At 38.5% G+C, this 20,550-nt stretch overlaps 1 protein-coding gene across 4 annotated transcripts in view; it reads left to right on the top strand.

Moving 5' to 3' along the window:
- The window catches only part of LOC135477299 (glutamate receptor ionotropic, kainate 2-like), a 53,566-nt gene that overhangs the window by 23,861 nt on the left and 9,155 nt on the right, over nucleotides 1-20,550 (top strand). The window contains exons 3-13 of one of the 4 annotated variants that reach the window (XM_064757459.1): nucleotides 3,911-4,165; nucleotides 5,981-6,156; nucleotides 8,228-8,281; nucleotides 8,639-8,806; nucleotides 9,770-9,922; nucleotides 10,375-10,476; nucleotides 10,783-10,887; nucleotides 12,021-12,038; nucleotides 12,987-13,013; nucleotides 14,784-14,990; nucleotides 15,917-16,477. In XM_064757459.1, the coding sequence (XP_064613529.1) occupies nucleotides 3,911-4,165; nucleotides 5,981-6,156; nucleotides 8,228-8,281; nucleotides 8,639-8,806; nucleotides 9,770-9,922; nucleotides 10,375-10,476; nucleotides 10,783-10,887; nucleotides 12,021-12,038; nucleotides 12,987-13,013; nucleotides 14,784-14,990; nucleotides 15,917-16,477 (1,826 nt within the window). Of the gene's footprint in view, nucleotides 1-3,910; nucleotides 4,166-4,716; nucleotides 4,723-5,980; nucleotides 6,157-8,227; nucleotides 8,282-8,638; nucleotides 8,807-9,769; nucleotides 9,923-10,374; nucleotides 10,477-10,782; nucleotides 10,888-12,020; nucleotides 12,039-12,986; nucleotides 13,014-14,783; nucleotides 14,991-15,916; nucleotides 16,478-20,550 lie in introns of those variants that run through there. The other 3 variants (XM_064757462.1, XM_064757460.1, XM_064757461.1) reach the window with 3 other exon arrangements.

Here is a 20,550-nt window from a genome sequence, read left to right on the forward strand (position 1 = left end):
TGTGCGATATGTTTGTGCGCCATGCAGGAAATGCCATGTTTACAGGCAAGGCTCGAGGCATCCCAGCAGGTGGTCAATACTTCCGTTTCCTGTACACACAACCTTAACCTTACGGAATATGTCGTAATTTTATGAATTCCCTTGTACATTCATGTATATTCTTTACGACAAATTTCATTACAGATTTGACCTTTAGGTCTATAAGCTTCCAACAGGTCTCTATTTCGTGTCACGAATTTGGGAGCTCTCGAGAAGCCTGTCTGAATTATTGACCAGTGTTTTACGGTTTACTTATGCCTGTATTTTCTCATCTGTGCTTATTTCTTCATTTATCAAACCAAATTCGCCTGACATGTCTCCTTCTACAATTCCCACGGGGCCATCAAACTGAATTTTATACTGAAAAACACCAAAGTATCACACCGTCAAGAAGGATCGTGAAGTATATAGATCAACTCTCATAGATTTTCGAAACTGGGGAAGAGATATTTTATGATGGCTTAGGGGTCTTGGAATTCCCAAAGGATTAGTTCTTTTGGTTCCAAAAAGCATAAATTTCCATTTTAAATGGCGACATGCTTGGCTTTCGGTGAGAATGTATTTTTAGATGTTTGGCGTTCGCACGCTTCAAGTAGCTAACTATGAATGCATTGCATCGAAATTATGAATAGCTTGGGTGGCTCGAAATTACAATCAGACTGAAACAAAACTGGATTTCCACGTCATTTTATCCAGGTTTGTCATGTTTATTGCCCTGTAGATCTGGAACTACATGTATTATCAAGTGTGGCTGTGACATATATATAAATCCATCAATGTACTAAATTTACTTACTGATTCGGTCGATCTGTGATAATATTGTCTTTTGGTTCGTGACGATCGGGATCTACTTCTTTATAGATCTTTACTGGTCTTAATTTATGGGTTCAGTTGATCTCTCAATCAATCAATCAATTAGCTTCAGTATCCAATCAATCAACGTGTCAAGCAGACAAGCTACACATCAATCATTCACTTTATCAACCAATCACTCTATCAACCGTTTTATCAGTTACTCCTGTCAATCACTGATGATAACTGTATTAATCACCGTAAATCACACAACTAATTCATCAGTCCAATAATGTATCAATTCACTAATCACCTGAATCAATCAATCAATCAATCAATCAATCAATCAAACAATCAATCAGTTTCTTTCCCATTTATGTAAACCACAACCTTATGTACTAGTATTTAGTATAGACTACGTCACTTCACCAGCCCCAGGTGTTACCTTACGTTGCCTTTAAAGGGGTTTATGTTAGAAAAGAAAGCGTCTTGGGTGGTAGCAAGAGACAGCTAATCAGAACGGTAATGGCCAGTCGAGACGCCGTGCTCACTGAAAGGCTTTGTGGGTCGGCGCCTTTTGTGGGCTGAACTCTAATTACTTGGCTGATTGTATGAATCAGCCTCTGTACGATGGAGTGGAGGCCATAGTTACACTAATTAGCCAATACAACTCTTTCAATACCTCCAAGAAAGATTTTAAGGATTATCCCCATTGTATATTTGCACGTATTTCCATGTAATTTATGCAAAGATTCTGTTTACTGCCTAATAAAAAAGTAATAAGATGATAAATTTGCATCCACGTCTTCAAAAAAAAATGGAAATTTTCATCTCAATATCGAAATAAATGATTCAGGAAGAGTTAATGTAAACACATGACAATGATAAACACAATGGCGGTTTATCTTGTAGTTGCAATATTGTCTCAAGTGTAATGTCTAAATTATGAACAAATGTTCATTTCAAAACAACTTGCTGTAAAACCAAACAATGAGATTTCTTCATTTGACACTGAGCAGTGGAAGGACATTTGCTAGGGCTAGTGACCCATGTCCTGTGTTGCCAGTAGTACTGAGATAAAAGTGACCGTTCTGCGGATGCTAAATGCGTAGCATTCAAATAAAGCAGTGCAGTTCTGTCCGAAAATATGCCACCTCCTATGTATGACTTTCAAAAAGAATAATTGCTCGGTTTCCTGTTAATGACTATATATCTGGTGACATTTATTAATTAAACCACGGTCTTGTCTCATTATGCCTTTGGTTGTGGGAAGTAATTTACGTCTTATCTGACCAGTGAGATGTCAGTTTGCCATACAAGGGTTGACACAAATCATTGGCCATTAGTACCACCAGTTACATTACTTTCTCTCATACGCTTTTCCATTTAAAGCTGATAATAACGGGTGTATGAATTTGGCCAAGGATAGACCACTAAGCAGCAAACACGGAATCAGTTGCGGGGCTAGTTGGCGTAGGCCTATGACTTGCGGAGGACTATTTTTTCTCCTGTAGAACACATAATTGGAGATTAGCCAGCGTTATAGACCGCATACCCTGATACATCCTCTGATCCCTTTTCCTGTGGTACAGGTGTGTTTCTCCGGTTTAATTTGACACAGGATGGAAATTTAATTCGGTCCCCTCGTCTGCAGCTGTCTGGCTGCCTATTTTCAGTTGTGGACCCAGACAAGTTTGTTGGAGGGAGGATATCGACAGATCGCGTTATAGATCCGATCGGATTGTCAATACAGAGGAATTGGGCCAAATTGATCATCATTATCACACCGTGCTGGCTGATATGAATCAAATCAAATCAAATCCAATAAACATAAGTCTTAAAGCTGTTTCCTGAACTCTGTCCCTTCATTCGCCGCTACAAGCGCAATTTTGCTTCTCGGGTAGAGGGTTTCTTAGCTCTAACTCATTCCTGCGGATTTTGTTCATTTACAAACGAAAAGTTTGTTTTTTTTTTCAGTGAAAACACTTTTATGAGACCATAACTTGTTTCCAGGGTGAGGCTTTTAAAATCCATTTCGTCGAGTGCAAAGACAGAGGGACAAAGCCAGAGTTATAGAGTTTTCACAATTTGAAGATCACTAAAATGTAATGTTGCGAAAAAAAAACGACCTGAGGGACATACGTTAAACCTATCCAGCCATGCTTGCAGTCAGCTCTTTTCTGTTAATACACTCAAAAAATTAATAACAGAATACATTCGGACAACAGACTTTGTGTTAAAATTAGTAGATTATTTTTTTCAGTGTATGGTCTTCAATATCCTCGTTTATCTCACGTCTTTCATCCCTTATATTCTTGTGATCATCCAGTATCATAAAATATAGAGAAATTACGTATAAAAAAACTTACAGCATGGAGAGTAACACCAAAGCAGCGACGACACTGTGATTGCTAATGCCCTCTCATTCTTTGACTTTATCTTTGGTCCCCTTTTCTATTAACCACATATCTACGGTGCTTAATCTATATAACTATCGTTAGGTGAAAGAGAACATTAAAACTGATTGTGGTTTATCGGCATACTCGAGAATAGTTCACTTGTTCGATGGCACGCACGGTTTTATGGTCGGATGAAACCGAAGTATACGGAGAAAATCGTCAGCTATTGGCAAATGCCGAACGAATGCCCGAAAGTTGATGCACAATTTCACTCACTGACAACATTTCAATTAGTATTCTACGAAGCCTTTATTAAAAAGAAATGTATAAGTGAAAACAAGATTGGAAGAACGAGAAGAGAAAAACATTCGGAAGGTTTCTGTCTTCGGTGTGTTATACGATTAATACCAAAGTACAGAGCTCCACCGAGCCTCCTGTACTGTTTACATATGGTTAAATCGATCCATTTGAGAATATTTTTATTTCAGTTAAAAGGTAAGGTTTATAATCTATACTGGTACAGTACATAATTTTGAACTTTATTCATGGAAACAACAGCTTATAAATATGAAATTATGAAAAGCTAATCTTATATGTCTTTTTTTTTTCTTTTCAATTAGTTCTTTTCAATTAGTTGAATAGGTCATAAACTTCATCCTTCTTTTCTCGTCTCTTTACAGTGTGTCAACAGATCGACATGGGCGTGTGCGCATTGTTTGGGCCAAAGAGCAGTAACATCGCATCCTACGTGAACTCGATGAGCCGTGCCCTGAAGATTCCTCACATAGAAGCCCGGGTAGAGCCTCGCTACCTACAGGCCCCTTCGTTCTCTATAAACCTCTACCCCGACCCCCAGCAGCTAGGACGGGCCTATGTGGATGTGATTAAGTATTTCGGCTGGAAACAGATATTGGTGCTTTACGGGGATAAGGAAGGTAGGCATACAGTACATTTGCGTTAGACCTTTATCACGGGCGAGGATCTTTACCGGAAAGCCGGTGGCAACACCTCAAGAAAAAAGCACAATGGGAATTCTCGTGTTTTTTGTGTGTTAGCAATAAGGCGTAAACGGGTACGAACAACAAAAGATAAAGGCAGCGTCGGGTGAAAATATGTGCTGGTTTTCAGCAGCGATGATCCCACTGCGTGAGAAAACACCTACGAGAAACTGTCGGTTTGTTTGGCCAACACGTGTCGCTGGCACAGCGAGAGGGCATAGGCGTATAGCGATTGTCTTTCAAAATACCATAACGTTAGCACCAACAACAAATCTTCCCTATCTTTCAGCGCTACTGGCCAAGAAAACCGAGACCACCTAGCTCACCCCTAAACTAGAGCTCTCTTTTCCCTCTGTTCCCTATCGTCTTACAAATAAGGCGGAAGTTATTGCTCGTAACGGAGCGTTTTGTCTGGCAGAGATAAGATGGTGTGGGAGTCGTATAGGCATCTAATAAATCGAATCCACTGGGGAAGGGGGTTACCAATTTGTCAGGTGCGTTGATAAGGTTCGGCTTATGAAACTGATACTGTGTGAAAGAGACAGATGGCGTAGGAAAGTAACAGTATGACGCCTGGGAGCTGTAGCTGATGTACTGCCTTCATATAGCCAATTGGGACAAGTAAGGCAGATACCACAACAGTCGTCCATATGAATTATTTGGTAATAAGGAAGATTTTCCGTCTGTATAGCAAATCGGCTCAAAGTTGTGTAAAAACACATCATTTCCCGCTTAGAGGCTGCTTGTATTTATTTTATTTATTTATTTATTTGATTGGTGTTTTACGCTGTACTCAAGAGTATTTCACTTATACGCCAGCATTATGGTGGAAGGAAACCAGGCAAAGCCCGGCAGAAACCCACGACCATCCGCAGGTTGCTAGCCGACCTTTCCACGCACGACCGGAAAGGAAGACAGCATTAGCTGGACTTGAACTCACACCAATCGCACTGGTGAGAGGCTCCTGGGTCAATACGTTGCCCTTGCGAGCTAACCAAGTGACAAAGTATAATAAAGAACAAAAGTGTGCACAGCTTGGATCAACTTTTTCACCAGAACCAAAACTGTGTGACCATATAGCAAAAAGCCTTAGTTACTATGGCCATATATTACACTCAAATTAATTAGTTAAGTTTAATAGAAAGTCTGTTGTTTGAGTGATGCTAGAATGTCTTCTGTGACTTCATCAGACTGATCTGGTAAATATAACACACATATTTTATCAATTCAACGTAAAGATTCGATTAGACTGAAAGGATATAATGTTAAATATAACAGAATAACGGAATACATTCTAGCAACAGATTCATTTTTTGAATGTAGGATCCAGAACTAGAATTTCCTTGACCACAATGTTTATTTTTCTGTACTGTTTGCTCTTCTAATTGGATACCTTTTGCCCGGAATGGCGGCTCGAGTCCAAGTTGACTTGACCATTGTTTTTTTTTTTTGCAATGTATGGGTAATACCCATGTGGTTTACCCACAAAATTCTCAAAGAAAGTAATGGACAACATCGGGCTTAAATCCGAATTACTTTGAGTGGTAAACGTTCCATGTTAGGCATTTCAGCCATCTTCTGTCGAGTTTTCTGTCTGCGTGGTTCTCCTTGGGCCTCGGTTATCTTACGCTACACATTAGACTTTTTTTTATTTATGAAGTAGATGTACACATTTATTTAAGTTCTGGCGTTGTACATACAGATTTAAACTAATTTCATTCATATGCCTTATATTTCCATTTAAAATTTAAGGGCTGTTGAAGATCCAGACGTTGATTCGAGCGCCGTTTGATGCCTCTGTGGAGCTTGTCGTTCGGAACGTTGACAAATTCAACATGCGAGCTGTTCTTCACGAGGCTCAGGGCAAGAAGTATCGAAACATCATCGCAGAACTTTCTGTCGAGTTAACCTACCTTTTACTCAAAATGGTAAGACTTCCTCTTTTAGGTAAGTGTTATTAGTTATTGTGTGTTTTTATATACATTCTTCTTCAAAGCCCTAGAAATTTTTTCATTGTAAAGCAACACTCGAGGCAAGTGGAACGTGTACAAATTTAACCATCAGTTGCTCATGAGATGCTGTTCTCATCTTAAACACTTCAAGCTGAAATCGCTGTATTAGAGTAGGCCTTATTATTACAGTTTTCTCTTGTGGCATGAAAGGCAATCTGAAGAAATTGTCAAACCATTAGGGAATGGGAACGACAGATTTTGAATGGCTTTTTCATTATCTTTGCTGATACTTTATCTGAGATAATCCATGGAGTCATGCATCGTTTGTAAAGGACTCTCATTACTGCCGGTTAATGGATATATTAATGGACTGAAGATAGCATGTGGGAAAATATGAAGGAGCAAGTTTACAAAAGGCTTAAAATCAAGTAATTGCTGCTTATTATAGAACTAGTAATGGGGCACTCATGGTTTAAGGGGGAGGTTGTTTGTGCAAATCTACGGAGGGTACATGTGTTTAATCAGTTGACAGCCGCAAAGCGGGATGTCGTGGCAAAGATGACCTGCACGAGAAGAATCTCGAGCTGGTGGGTCAATCGGAGTGGGTTAGAAAACACCACTGTACGACCGCACTTAGCTAGTTTGACATTTTACAGCTGTTCATGCACGTGTATTATCAGCCTGTATTCTGACTTAGAATCTTGGCAGTTCAACTTCATTCTCTACTGCAGGTGGTGTGAAACTCAACTAGAAACTCAGTTAAACGTGTCATCTTTGAAAAAGCAGAGGACAAACACAGGGCATTTAATTTTGGCAAAAATGTTATATTCAGACAAATGAATATAAAATTATTTAAATAGAAATTTTGGGACTTATAAAGTATAAAGCACCTTAGAAACTAAGATTCTTCGTATGGACAACTGGTAGAACAATAATATGGTGCTTTGTGATTACCTGCGCTAACTCAGTGCAAATTTGCGTGGACCGATTTTCAAACATATTACACAATATGATTTAGAGGAATGGCGACGAAAGATTGGAAATGGCTTGCCATACAAAATACGTGCGAAGAAAATGCGGTTTTCCTACATTACTAACATTTGAGTCAGGGTGTGTATATACTCATTTGTTTTCAATCAATAAAACTGTGTAAATAACAATGTCCATCTTATTATGTAGCAAGTGTCCTTTCACTGGTTGCAACTTCGGAAAATGTTCCTTTGCGTTTACAAGAAACCTTCCCAGCTGGTGACTACTGTAAAGCTCCTCTGGCAGTCGAAAACTATGCCATTATTATGGCTAGAAGCACCATATAAATCTGAAGAACATAACAATGGATCAACCACACAAGTATATAGACAGTAGCTTTTTCACTTAGGAGAGGGTACCAGAGGATCTATAATTATAGTCCTTTGCCGAAATATTTATGAGATGTGTCCTCCATTATCATTCTGACTAGCTTGGTCAGCTGGTCTAAGGTATAATTATAGCACTTCCAGTCGTTTAATACATCAAACGCTGTAAGCTCAAGTGGCAGTTAAGAATGTAGAGGTGCTATGGTATGATGGTACTTGATTGCTGATTTTCGTCCAGTCAGGTTATTATTTTCGTCTGCCATTGTCGTCTATTTCGAACTATTTCTGCAGTCTCAAGAGACTCCTGATCAATTAACTGATGCCTTTAAAAAAGGCAGATGAAACTATTCGGCAAAATAATCATCGTAATTACGATAAAAACTAAGAAAAATAATAACAGCAGTCTGGACAAAGCGGTCCAAAATAATCGGCGATAATATACATTCGCTCAAGTAATTGCTATATTCGGCTTAGTGAAAACGTTCCCTGCTCGTGCTCGGCCATATTGCTTGTGGCATGATCGCCTCATTCACAGAAGAGCTCCCCATGACATAGAACCCTGCCTCGGTCGGGAACTCGGCACGCTTCGGGTTCTTTTGTAGGTGGTTTGCTGATGTTCGGCAGCATTTGCCGTCAACTCCATGTCACATGTAGTGATTAAATGGTATTTGCTTCCCCTCATCTTTTTACAGGCGTTGCAAGAAGGCATGATTGATCCGTACCATCATTATATCCTGACCAACATGGTAAGTCGCGGCCTCAAACAATGCTCCGAAACTCGGACCGCTTTTTAACTGATTGCCATTGATCTAACGCAAATAACGAAATCAAGTAAAATTTGAACAACTTTTTTTTTATATAATTATCGCTCAGCCAAGGAGTTGATATTTCAGATTTTTTTTATTGTCCATGTGATGTTTTTTTATTCTAAAAGTTCGACTAGCGTACATGGAAGTATGACATTGCTACATTACGTATTATGCCCAATGATTCTCAATATAGCTTACAAACTACGACTGCCTGTTTCCTTCCGAGTCTCTTCTGTAAGTCTCCAAACGTACAGAAAGACTACATGTCGTTAGGTAATCACTTTCTGTTTCTAGGATTCGGAAACTATTGATATGAATGACTTCCGGCACAATTACGTCAACCTAACCACTTTCCGTCTGGTTGACCCGGAAGCACCTCATACGGCACGTGTCCTTCAGGATATGGAAATTTACCAGTTACAGACAGACCTGAAGTTGTTAAACAGAACGGGATTAATATCTGTGAGTATCCCATACGAACCATAACAGCCACACTTTGTGTTGTTGAAAGGTTGTCTAATAAAATTTGAATTAAAATACCTTTAGCGTTATGACAAACATACGAATGACTGTATCCCTATTGCAAACTATTTCAAAGCGTTTGTACTCTCATTCTAGCTCTCAGAACCTCAATGACTTTCCTTGCACTCTTCTGTCATCATCACTAGTAATCAACTGAGCTGTTTAACTTATAACAACAGCACTTTTTCATTTTTTATCCGTGTTTAATAACTTGAAAACCCATAAGTTAATCTGGATTTTCAATCCATTCGATGTTTCTAGATAGTTAAATGTTCAACAGTTTATTTTAGGTCAGCCGTCTGGCGAATCCATGGATTTAAGACATAAACATTTCATTTTCATGTAATATTTACTGATTTGATTGTTGCTTAACGCCATATTTTTCACTTGGTATTCGTTGTATGGGTGGAGGTCACCCCGATCTTTGTCAAGTTAGTGTCACATCATATTGATGGAAGACAACCAACGCCCCACATATATAGTGAGAGCGGGACAGTGATGCAGTATATAACTTGTTTTCTTCTGTTAACTGATGTCGCTAATCCAGTTTAAAACTGTCTCGTAATTCTAGACCAATGAAATAGTCAAAGGATAGACGACAAGACTGTAATTTTAGACCAGCGAGGTCTAACAAATTGAAATTAACACCACTGCATTTTTTTAAACCTAATTATGTTTAAGCCATGGTGCTAGCGTGCAAATTGCTACTATACATGAACAGTTAGAATAAAACCGTGACTGAGGTAAATCCACAAGAGGCCCTATTTCACCGGTTACTTGTGACCATTTGCTAACTCATTATCGCCGCTGCTCTGGTCTTACTCTCTATGTTGTACGTCTTTAATTATGTCGAACTGTATTATAGTAGCCACTTGATCATTATTTTCTGGGTTTCCATTGTAGCACGAAGCAGCTCTGATTTTCGACGCTGTCATGCTGTTCGCCAAAGGTCTAGAGTTTCTGGACAGGAGTACAAGGCTGACGAAAGCCAATCAGAGTTGTGATGAAGGGGAGCCCTGGGCATCTGGGGACAACTTGTACAGCTTTATGACAAAGGTACCGTTATCTGTTTGGGCCACTGACCATTTATTTATTTATTTGATTATTCTTTTTCGCCCTGCTCATTTTCACTTATACATCTTGCCTCTGGTATATTGGTGGAATAAATCATAACACTTCGCTTAATGCTAAACAACACTCTCAACAAAGCCAAGGAGGAACAGACGAGAGCTAGATTCGAGCATGGGACCTCTTCAGATGGCTTGGATCGCTTTGCAGAACAATATTTTATAGAAATAAACCTGCCAGGGTCCCAAGAGGCTGGCTATAGACGTTCATATAAATGTTTTAAAGTAAGTCTAACTTTTTCGGTTTTATATTTCCCCCCATTTTCCAGACATCAGTACTATTAATTAAGCTTTAAATGTTTTAACGGAAGTAACTTATGAAGAATAGTTGTTCTTGCATTTTTATTAATTACTATAATTTTGAATTTGTTTACTTTTCAGGCAAACGTAAAAGGGTTAACAGGGCTTCTGGAACTCCAACAAGGACGACGGTTGAGTTATAAATTAGATATCATGGAACTGAAAGAAACAGGCCTATACAAGGTATCACGTACTACCCACTCATAGGTTTATGTCAGTAACAAAGAGTATAGCGCAGCAAGGAAAACCATGGCGTCCATAAACAGACTATAACTGACAGCTGAGCATCTAAGTCATGTCTTTTTGGCGATGAAGTATATAGTATTACGTGGATGTGGAAGATGGCATTTGCTGACATCAGTACAAAGTGTTTTATCTCCTTTAAAGGGTTTTGTGAGTCAGAACAACTAAAAAAATCAGCAAAAAATAAAAAAAAAAAGAAAGTGTAATTCTAGGCCGTATAATTTGTATGTTTCTCTTAACACACAGGTTGGCAAGTGGGATATGCTGAACGGATTAAACTTTTCAACGGACTTATCGTTCAGGACAGCTGGGCCTTTTGGAAACAGGACATTGAAGGTTGTTTCCTTAATGGTAAGCTTATTGCACTAAAGAACCCGGATCGCTGGATAGAGGCCAGTGTATTCCAAATGGGGTAATATCTCTGAAATAGATAGGGTAACAGTTAGAAGGCCTGCTGTTAGAATTGTCTTATTGATTTACAGTTGGGGAAATCCGATAAAAAGATATCTTTATCAACTCTGGGATAAAGCGTTCGTCTCATGAAGTAAATCTCCCATCTGATCCAATTCCAAAATCATCAGTGCCTCGTTTTCACCCTGGCTATCTGGTGCTAGACATTGGTAACGATGTAAAGACAAAAAAAAGACTGTTGGAACTTCAAATCGATTCCGTTTGGATAGCAGAATGAGGTCGACATTTAGTTTCATTGTCATCATCAGTAAAGATACGATGCATGGTGCTTAGAGGACCATTGCCGTCATAGTAAAGTAACGCGTTTTGAGTGAAAACTAGTGCAAATTGATTTTTATTCTTCCCAAAGAAAATTCTGACACTGGTTAAATCTATACTTCATGTGTCATTTCAGTTAAATGTTATATTGCACAAATGTACGTCATAGCGATGAGCATAGGTCATTGCATAGCTCTGACACAAGAGCAGAGATTCTGTTTATAGTGATATTGATTGCGCCACAAAACGTCCATGTACAAAATCTAATGGTGGTGCGATTTTGCAAACTGGTGAACTAATAGCACTAAAGTTCTTTTGATATATTATGCGAGACTTTCCAAAGTATTTTACTTCTTTTCCCCACACGTTTCCCCGCGCTTAGCTGTTTTCATCCATTAAAGCAGAATTAAATGAATCTATTTAATCAATACTTTTAATGCAATTAATCATCTTGACCAAATCTTTATAAATGTGGAGTTTTTGATGAAATAAGCAATAATTCCGCATGTATGAAGTATGAAACAAATATTGTGTAATATTTGTTAAGTCTTGCCTCACAGTGTTCTTTAGTAACTGTTTAGTGTCCAGATTTTTCTGATTTCATTCGTTTCCATACACTTCCATATGTATAGCCTACACATTTCATTTATACACTCAAAACAACGTACATATGAAGCAGGTGACAAAGCCTGTTCTTTAAAGTTGTACAATCTTGATTTATTCATTGATGGGTTTTTTTTCTCCTTTTGTTTCAGCCGATGAAAAGTTCCAAAGTAAAATTGCATTGCCCCATTATTTTTCTTTACTAACTATCATAACGCAAATTTTGGTGGTACATTTCCTATACTAACAATAGCTTTCACCTTTGAAAACATATATATTTATAGATATTGGTAGAAGTAAAATTGCTTCATTGTCTTCCCCTCATCCCAATTATTCAATGCACGCTGTGTTGAGGGCAAAGGGGTATCCAGCCAGTACTAATACATACTTTGTTGTACACTTTCTGATGTGTAGATTCTCATAGAGTGATGTTTTAACCACTAGCAAATATTTCCATTAACATTCTTACATGCTTTAAGCGCATACTAAACGACATTCTCCTGCATTCGAAGAACGATCGTTCTGAACAAATCATGCATTTGCACAGTTTGAGGAAGATTTGTAAGATTTGGCGCCTGTAGTTTTTGCCAGTAGTTAGTGATGAGAGACAGGGTTCGATTTTGGTGACCGGTGTGTTTGCTTTGCTGTATCGTTTTGACTATTTCTTTTAAACCTGAATGCCAAACTAACATGCGTCGTGTCCTTCACTTGCAACAGTGTGTCCTGGCTCTTTCTAAATCCATGCTCTTTCTAATGCATGTTTTTAAATATTTATTTAACACCGGGATGGACAAACACTAATAGTAGATATTATACGTTGTGTTTGCAATGGAAGTTTCTTTAAGGATCTATTTCATTTGGTGGAAGTTTTGGTTCCATGTATTTCCATTCAGCAGTTCTGTAATGACATTCACTTTGATTTCATAGTTTAAAAGAACCCAGATAAAGTAAGTTCTCAAAGTTCAACATATAATATTAATATTAAAGTGATTTGAAGTTCAGCGAAGCTCTTTTTTTTAGCAATTTGAAGCTGTTCTTCTCACAGAAAGTCAATTAATCTTTAAAATTTTGGAAGCATGCTTTACATTAAAACAATGCTTTGTGTTATACTTTTGCAGGAGCCCCTTATAGTGACCACTGTCTTGGTAGGTCTAAAAACATTGAAATATATTCAGCTTGCTGTGGCTAATATCCATATGTATATTTAAACTGGTTTAACCATTTCCTTCTTATACTAGTAGATTGCCATTATAATTCCTGGCAAAGAATTTTTAGCATGAATAACTTTTTCAGTCAATATATAACCCTCTCAACCCATGCCTATTTTTCAGGGATTATCTTAGTTTTCTTTTACAACTTATATCATTCCCATACCTTGACCACTTACATAATACACCATACCTGCTTGGATTAAACAACAGATGATGGTTAAGTTTATGAGAACTAAAATTCGCACAACGTTACGAGCACGTAACTACCATGGCAACCAGGAATGTAGGCGTTACCTTCCCCTGGCCGTTACGTGCTCGTAACGTTTTAAGTGGGCTTTGCATAAGTGGGTCGTAATCTGAAAGCGATTGCATGATACAGAATTACCTAATATGTTCATGATTGTGTGACATTTCATACATACATGCATGTTGTTAGAAAAGTTATGTAACTAAGCAACAATGAGAAACCTGAAGATGACTGTCAAAAAACATAAAGGTCTTCTGTCGTGTGAAAATAAATGTGGTTATCGGAATTTTTTATAAGCGGAGGTTGCCCTTTGTAAATAACGGCCTCCAAAGCCAGTTAAAACCAACAAACGCGAGCGTCATACTTTACTACGTTGCCATTGAAGTACAGTTAGTGGAGCCGTTTAAGGTGGTGAATTTGTGATATCGTGTGTAACATACATAGTGGGTCATTTCTGCCTTACCTCTCCCTGTTTATAGGCCTCTCAGCTCGTATCGATAAATCACTTTCCAGTGAACCATTCGTTGCTTTTGCTTGAATTCGCATCGGTGATATACTTGTGTACAACGACCTTGTAAATCTTTTGGTTGCAGACCTCAAATAAAGACTAGCGTTGTTTCTTTGTGCAATATGGATGAAACCATCACAGATTCTGTTTAGCGTCTCACAGCTAAACTTCCATCTTGATTTTATGCTGTCGAAAACCAAATCTGTCGTGCGCTCCCATTTGTGTTTTTATGTCGTGTCCCCTGAACCCACTTGACCAACTATCACTGGGAAAAGGTACAAATATGACACGTTTCAAACAAATATTAATCAACGAACCCTGGCTTTCCATTTATGGCCAGAGGTAACGGCAATGTCGCCGCCGCTCAAGACTTGATTTAGATCGGCCATTTATTGCACCTGTGTAGAATTCACTGGCTTGATTAAACGAACATATAGCTATACCATACATCTTTTTAGTTAATAATGTAACAGTATTGGTTTATACAATGACGACTTGATGGTACACGTTCGGAAGGCTTCCACAAGGTTGATGGAAGGCCAATAAAATTGGCTGGAATTTTAGTCCCCGTGGGTTTGGGCAAAACGTTGTTCTTATGTGGAAAGTTCTGTACTTGGAACAAGGTCTTAGTCGCAGTTTAACTGTGTTACTGGATATTTATGTAAATGGCCTGATTCAATGCTCTCGACAACACACAAAAGAGCGTAACCTCACAATAATTGCGAAATCCCGCAAAAAGTCCATGTCGTCTTACACCCAGGCCCATTATTAAGTAATTGGCCCATGTAAAAAACATATATACAATTTATTCTCTTGTTGTTGTTGTCATTTTTGCTGGGTAGGTAGTGGGTGATTGTTTCATATAATTTTTCTACTTTCTCATCACTTTTTTTCTGAGCCGCATGTCTCTCTAATGAACATTAACAATTCTACAGTCTTGACATTCCAGGAGATGCCGTACGTGATGCTGAAGTCCCCGGATCAACCCTTACAAGGCAACAATAAATACGAGGGTTTTTGCATCGACCTTTTAAACGAAATAGCTAAAATAGTGGACTTTAAATATGAAATATATCTTGTACCTGATCGGATGTACGGCGCCATTGATGATGCCACGGGGGAGTGGAATGGCCTTGTGAAGGAGTTGGTGGATAATGTAAGTCTACACCAAACCATACTTTAATATTACATTTAATCGTAATCTTCACTTTTAAACAATGAACCTCTCAAATAGGCATTTAATTTTACGAGTAATAACCCCCTAATCACTGGACAGAATATCACATTTTTTGACTTGATATTCCTTGATTTCACTTGATATCCCTTGATATGACTTGATATCCCTTAATATGATTTGATATCCATTGATATGACTTGATATGACTTGAAAGTTGAAAGTCATGACATTGACATTTAGTTGTTCAAAGGGTATATAACGTCGTACAGAATAAGGTTCAATTGCCAGGCGGTCAGATGCTAGAAGAAATCCCAGTCATTCGTTAGGTACCTGAGAAACCGTTTGACTTAAAGCCACAACAAAATCCAGCGAGAGTTAGATTCGAACTTGCAACGAGGACATCACTTTAGTATGTTGAACCCGTGTGTGGTCGTTAGAGTTGCTTATGCATTATCGCATTTAAATACATAAAATTGTAGATAGATGTATTGGATTGTGACCGAGGCCAACCTATACAATACTACCATATTTCCTCCGACTTGCCATAGTAAATGTCGTTTCAAGATTGTGTTTAAACAATTGACAAGAACACCACAAAACACTAAAAAAAAACAGACAAAAAAAAAGTAGCAATGCAAATTAAGAAAGTAAATAATATATTTTAAGAAAGCTTTGTGAGTTAGAATTAGTTTCATCTATTTTTTGGCAAAGGGGCTGGATATTGCTTATTTGATGTAAAACTCATTCTGTGACTTGTAAGACGATTTTAGAGCCTGTTTAAACCAAGCGACTTTTATGTGGGTCGCGTTTTGTTGCAGTTATCAAGGGTACAGTAAATCTGGGTGGATACGGATGAATGGTTCTCAAGGGGCGGAGTTATATTTCTATTTCTTCTGTATTTCCAGAGAGCTGATATGGCCGTGGCAGCGTTAACTATCAGCTATTTACGGGAACAAGTCATTGACTTCACCAAACCTTTCCTGAATCTAGGAATCACGATCCTGTTTAAAGTTCCCAAGAGGGAAAAACCCGGCCTGTTTTCCTTCCTGAACCCACTCGCCATCGAGATTTGGCTGTACGTTATCGCTGCTTATTTAATGGTCAGCTTTGTGATATTCATCCTTGCACGATTTAGTCCTTATGAATGGTACAACCCCCATCCGTGCAATGCAGACACAGACACTGTGGAGAACGCCTTCAGTTTGTCGAACAGTTTCTGGTTCACCGTGGGCACATTGATGCAGCAAGGCTCGGATATCAACCCCCGGGCAGTGTCCACTCGAATAGTCGGGGGGATCTGGTGGTTTTTCACCCTTATAATCATATCATCCTACACGGCTAACTTGGCGGCTTTTTTAACTGTTGAGAGAATGGTCTCCCCTATAAACAGTGCGGATGATCTCGCCAAACAAACTGAAATTTCTTATGGAACCTTAGCCGGTGGCACAACATGGACATTTTTTAAGGTAATGTATTTTTTTTTTTTTTGCCTTTGAACTTAGCGGGAAATATTTTTCGCACGTTTTCGGTTCAGCTTTGATCCCAGGTTATCCCCGTCACGAAATGGGAAATCGGTTTACAAAAGCAAATCTTCCATCAGTTTATGATTTTCGTTGTGCTCTGGGCAAATACGTGCACGTTTTTACAAGAGGTCTTAAGTTGCATGCATTAGATTAACAACAGGGTTCACTCCAATTACTAAAGTGGTATTTATGGTTTCTTTCAAGATTCTTCTTGTTTGACCCGATAGCTAACATATAGGTGAAATTCAGGACGCTCTTTCATTAAGATGCAATATTATATGCTCTATCGCATCTCACATGAAAAACCTACTACATCATAAAGCCTTGTGTGCATTGCACCACTTCGTAAGGGAATCATGTTCAAAGGCATAAATGTTTTTGATTTTATGGTCAGTTAATCTGCATCTTTATCTATGGATATTTATGCACCAGTCTGTTAAAAGTTCTTGAGTTCTGTAGAACTAGCTCAACCAATGAAAAAGCTAGCTCGCCTTGACTGTCCAGCTCTGGCTTCTTCGACTGTAGTTTTAAATTAGGAGGTTAGTCAGGTACGTGGCTGTGGACATTGGTTTACTCTGGACATTCCCGTTTCCTTCAACCACAAATCGAACTACCATCGACAAATTCTTTAGTACAGAATTAAACACCAATTAAATAAATAAATATTCATTAGTTCGTAGAACCTTCTGTCGTCTCGTCGTTTATTAATTTGTAAACATTCTCTGACTGTTTGTTGATGTGTTGAAGCTGATTAGGTTATTCTGCTCATCTAAGAGAAATTGGTAATAATTCCTTCAAATAAATATTATGCTATCAGGACGTGAGTTCACTCAGATATTACCAACGTTCAACCTCCAAACCTTGCCAAGCGCATCTTTGCTAATGGATAAATTTTGAAAACCAGCTTCAACAGAGCCATATGTATCTGGAACCGATTGCACAAAGCCACTTCTGACTTAAGTAAACATTTAACAACTCGTCAAAATGCTTAATATTTGGTACCATGATATTATGAAAGGTTTGTCTTAAGATAAAATTCAGAAGGTGCTCAAAATTTTAATCTCTATAACCAAAATTGAACTACAAAATCGTAATTTAAATTTTTACTTAAGTCAGAAATGGCTTTGTGAAATAGGGTCCTGGTCTTTTAGTGTAAATTGAACTTGAAACATTCCCAGTGTTAGTATTCACCGAAGTTTTGAATTCTTATATGCGTTGTATTTAAACTCCTTTGTTTTTCACATTTATGTATTTCTTATCGATTTTACTTTGATATTAAACCCTCAAAGGAATAGATTCGTGGCAATTCTAACGGAGCGCTTGTGGTGTGCTGCGTATAGCGCTAACATTCACGCAGTTTTAATACTTATGTTATAGGAGTTCTACGCTGTACTTAAATATTTACATGGTGCATATAATTCAGATAGCTTTTCTGTGAAGTTTATCTTTCACATGGCATAGTATCACACGCAGTTTAGCGGCAGTTAGGTGCTTTCTGATGTTCGCATTATTAATAACCACATTTCAACGACATCAGTTATTTACTGCATGCTTAAAATGTCATGGCAACATTGTCTTACTTTCATACAACAGATCCATTAGATGGGAATTTTTTTTAAACGTTGGTAACAGATTTCCAATTAGCACTCTTTGTGTTTTTTCCTATCGAAACTGTCAGGTGATACCACAGACCATTATCATTTCTAGGGGTGTATTATGTTCCATTAGGCTCCATACACATGGCGCAGGTTGGATAACACTGTGTTTGCATGAAGAGCTCAGTAAAAGCGTGATTGAGGTGATTCAGAACACCCTTATAGTTTCGTGTGCTTTGCGACACAGTTTGTTGTATCCTACATTTGAACCTTATTATCATGATCATATCGTGTGATTATGAGCTAATTAACTATACTCGGTCAAAAACGTTACTGTGGATTAAAGTTTGCAGAATTTTAAATATGTATGAACGAATAATATAATTCAGGTACATCCAATGTCAATATTCCTTATAGACGATTTCGGAAAACGTATTCACAGGATTACGACGTCATGCTAAGATTGACGATAAACACAAACGTAATCAGGCGATTGGTTAACCTGCCGTAGGAATAACGTAACTTGAGGTCGCGATGCGGATGCATTGTCACAGAAGCACCATAACAGTGCTCACCTTACGCCAGAGAATTTTTCAGGACGTTGGCGCTCTGGACGTCCACCGGTAACGACGCCTGCCCAAGATTGGTGCGTTCGTTTGATTCACCTCATAAACAGGCGTCAATCAGCCGTAGAATCCGTTCGAAACAGTACAGACTATCGTCGCATAAACCGTCCGTCGGTGATGCCACAGCATCGTCGAGCAAGGTTACAGTGGTGAAGACAGCACGTCAGACGCCGTGCACACTGGTGGCGAAATGTAATGTTTACGCACGAATCACGTTATCAACTTCCCATTCAGATAGGCGTCAACGCGTGTACCGTCGTCGGGATGAGCGTTACTTTTTCGCCTGAGCTGTCGAGAGAAACCGTTTTGGCGGTGGATCAGTGATGGTGAGGGGAGGTTTCACATTTTGCCACCGCATTCATCCTGTTGACGGTAACTTGAGTGCTGCAGGTTACGGAGACCAGATCCTTTAGTCTATTGTCGTCCTTTTCCTGCAGCGTGTGGATGTAAACCATTTTCGTGGGGGCCTTGGCCAGCTAATTTACCTGATTTAGCTCCTATTGATCACGTTTGGCGAAATGGGCCGACGCTTGAGCTTCAGTGACGCATGCCCCAAAACGTTAGTAGTTCGATTTACATTTTGAATTTTTCCAACGTACTAAAATGCATTTGAAAGTTTAAATTCCTCGTTGGCCATTTCTCACAATATTGACACCAGTGACATCACATCAGGTTTTTGCATCTTAACCCAAATAGACTGCTAGATGTCATCATCAAAAGCGCATATACATATTGAGCTGTGAATGCATTAGCCGAACTTTACGTCACTCTTGCCTTCTGGGTCACTACAGAGTACCATATAATCTTATGTTTCTGAACCATTTTTACTTGGATGGAAAAATTCCAAAAAAAAAAAAAATGAATCGAAGTAGTTTCTTGGTCAGTGTTTAATGGTCTTTTATCTGATACATGCTTCATTTTAGTGTTTTGTTTGCCTTTTACCAAAAGACATGGGATATCAGGGGACATAATCATACTTTCTTGTCTTTTTATGTATCTGTGTTCCGGGACCATGAACTGCGTGTTTATCATTGTTGATCGCCATGATATGTCGGACGTATTGCCGATGACCGTATTCATTCATTGATTCATTGTTTTAAAGGAAGTCATAAACAGTCTTCTTCCAAGCATTCGTGTACAAACAGGATGCAGTTTTAATTTTTATCTCCTGTAGTATATGATTTCACGGCAGTACGGTTGTAAAGCTGAATGTTGCGAATCAGCGAATGTAGCCTATTCGCTGATTCGCTGAGACAGTAGTGTAGGTTCTGTCACTGTCACCAGAAACAATGAATTCTTTATGTTGAAACCAGGCTCATGAAGCTTAACATTATGAATTAGAAAAAGGATTCTAACTGCATTTTCCTTGCAATAATACAGAAATACAACATATTAATGTAAAGAGCTTGGGTTGTTACGTATCACTAACGAAAGGCAATTTTGTTAGCGAGTTTAACGGTAGGCTATGTTGCGGCAGATCTGCACACCAGTCTGTCAACTGACGTTTGAAATGTGTAAGAGAAAGTCAGGAATACATAGAAAATGATGTAAAAAGAAGGCGTGTGAAAGATACAAGACTTCTTTTGCAAGAAAGGAGTATTTTCGCAGCATATCAGTTACTTGTCAAAAGAAACATTAGACTTACTTTTAATTTAATTTTGTTTATGTTAATATCACCATGACGAACATCGTGGAGACGGAAAATCTAGTATCTTGTTATGAAACGTATTCGTTATTATATAACTGTGTTATGTGGTAAAAATATCCACAGTGGTTAGGTAGTGGTGTCTCGCTT

The sequence above is a fragment of the Liolophura sinensis genome, chromosome 1 (assembly GCF_032854445.1).
Source record: "Liolophura sinensis isolate JHLJ2023 chromosome 1, CUHK_Ljap_v2, whole genome shotgun sequence".
NCBI classification, from domain to species: Eukaryota; Metazoa; Mollusca; class Polyplacophora; order Chitonida; family Chitonidae; genus Liolophura; species Liolophura sinensis.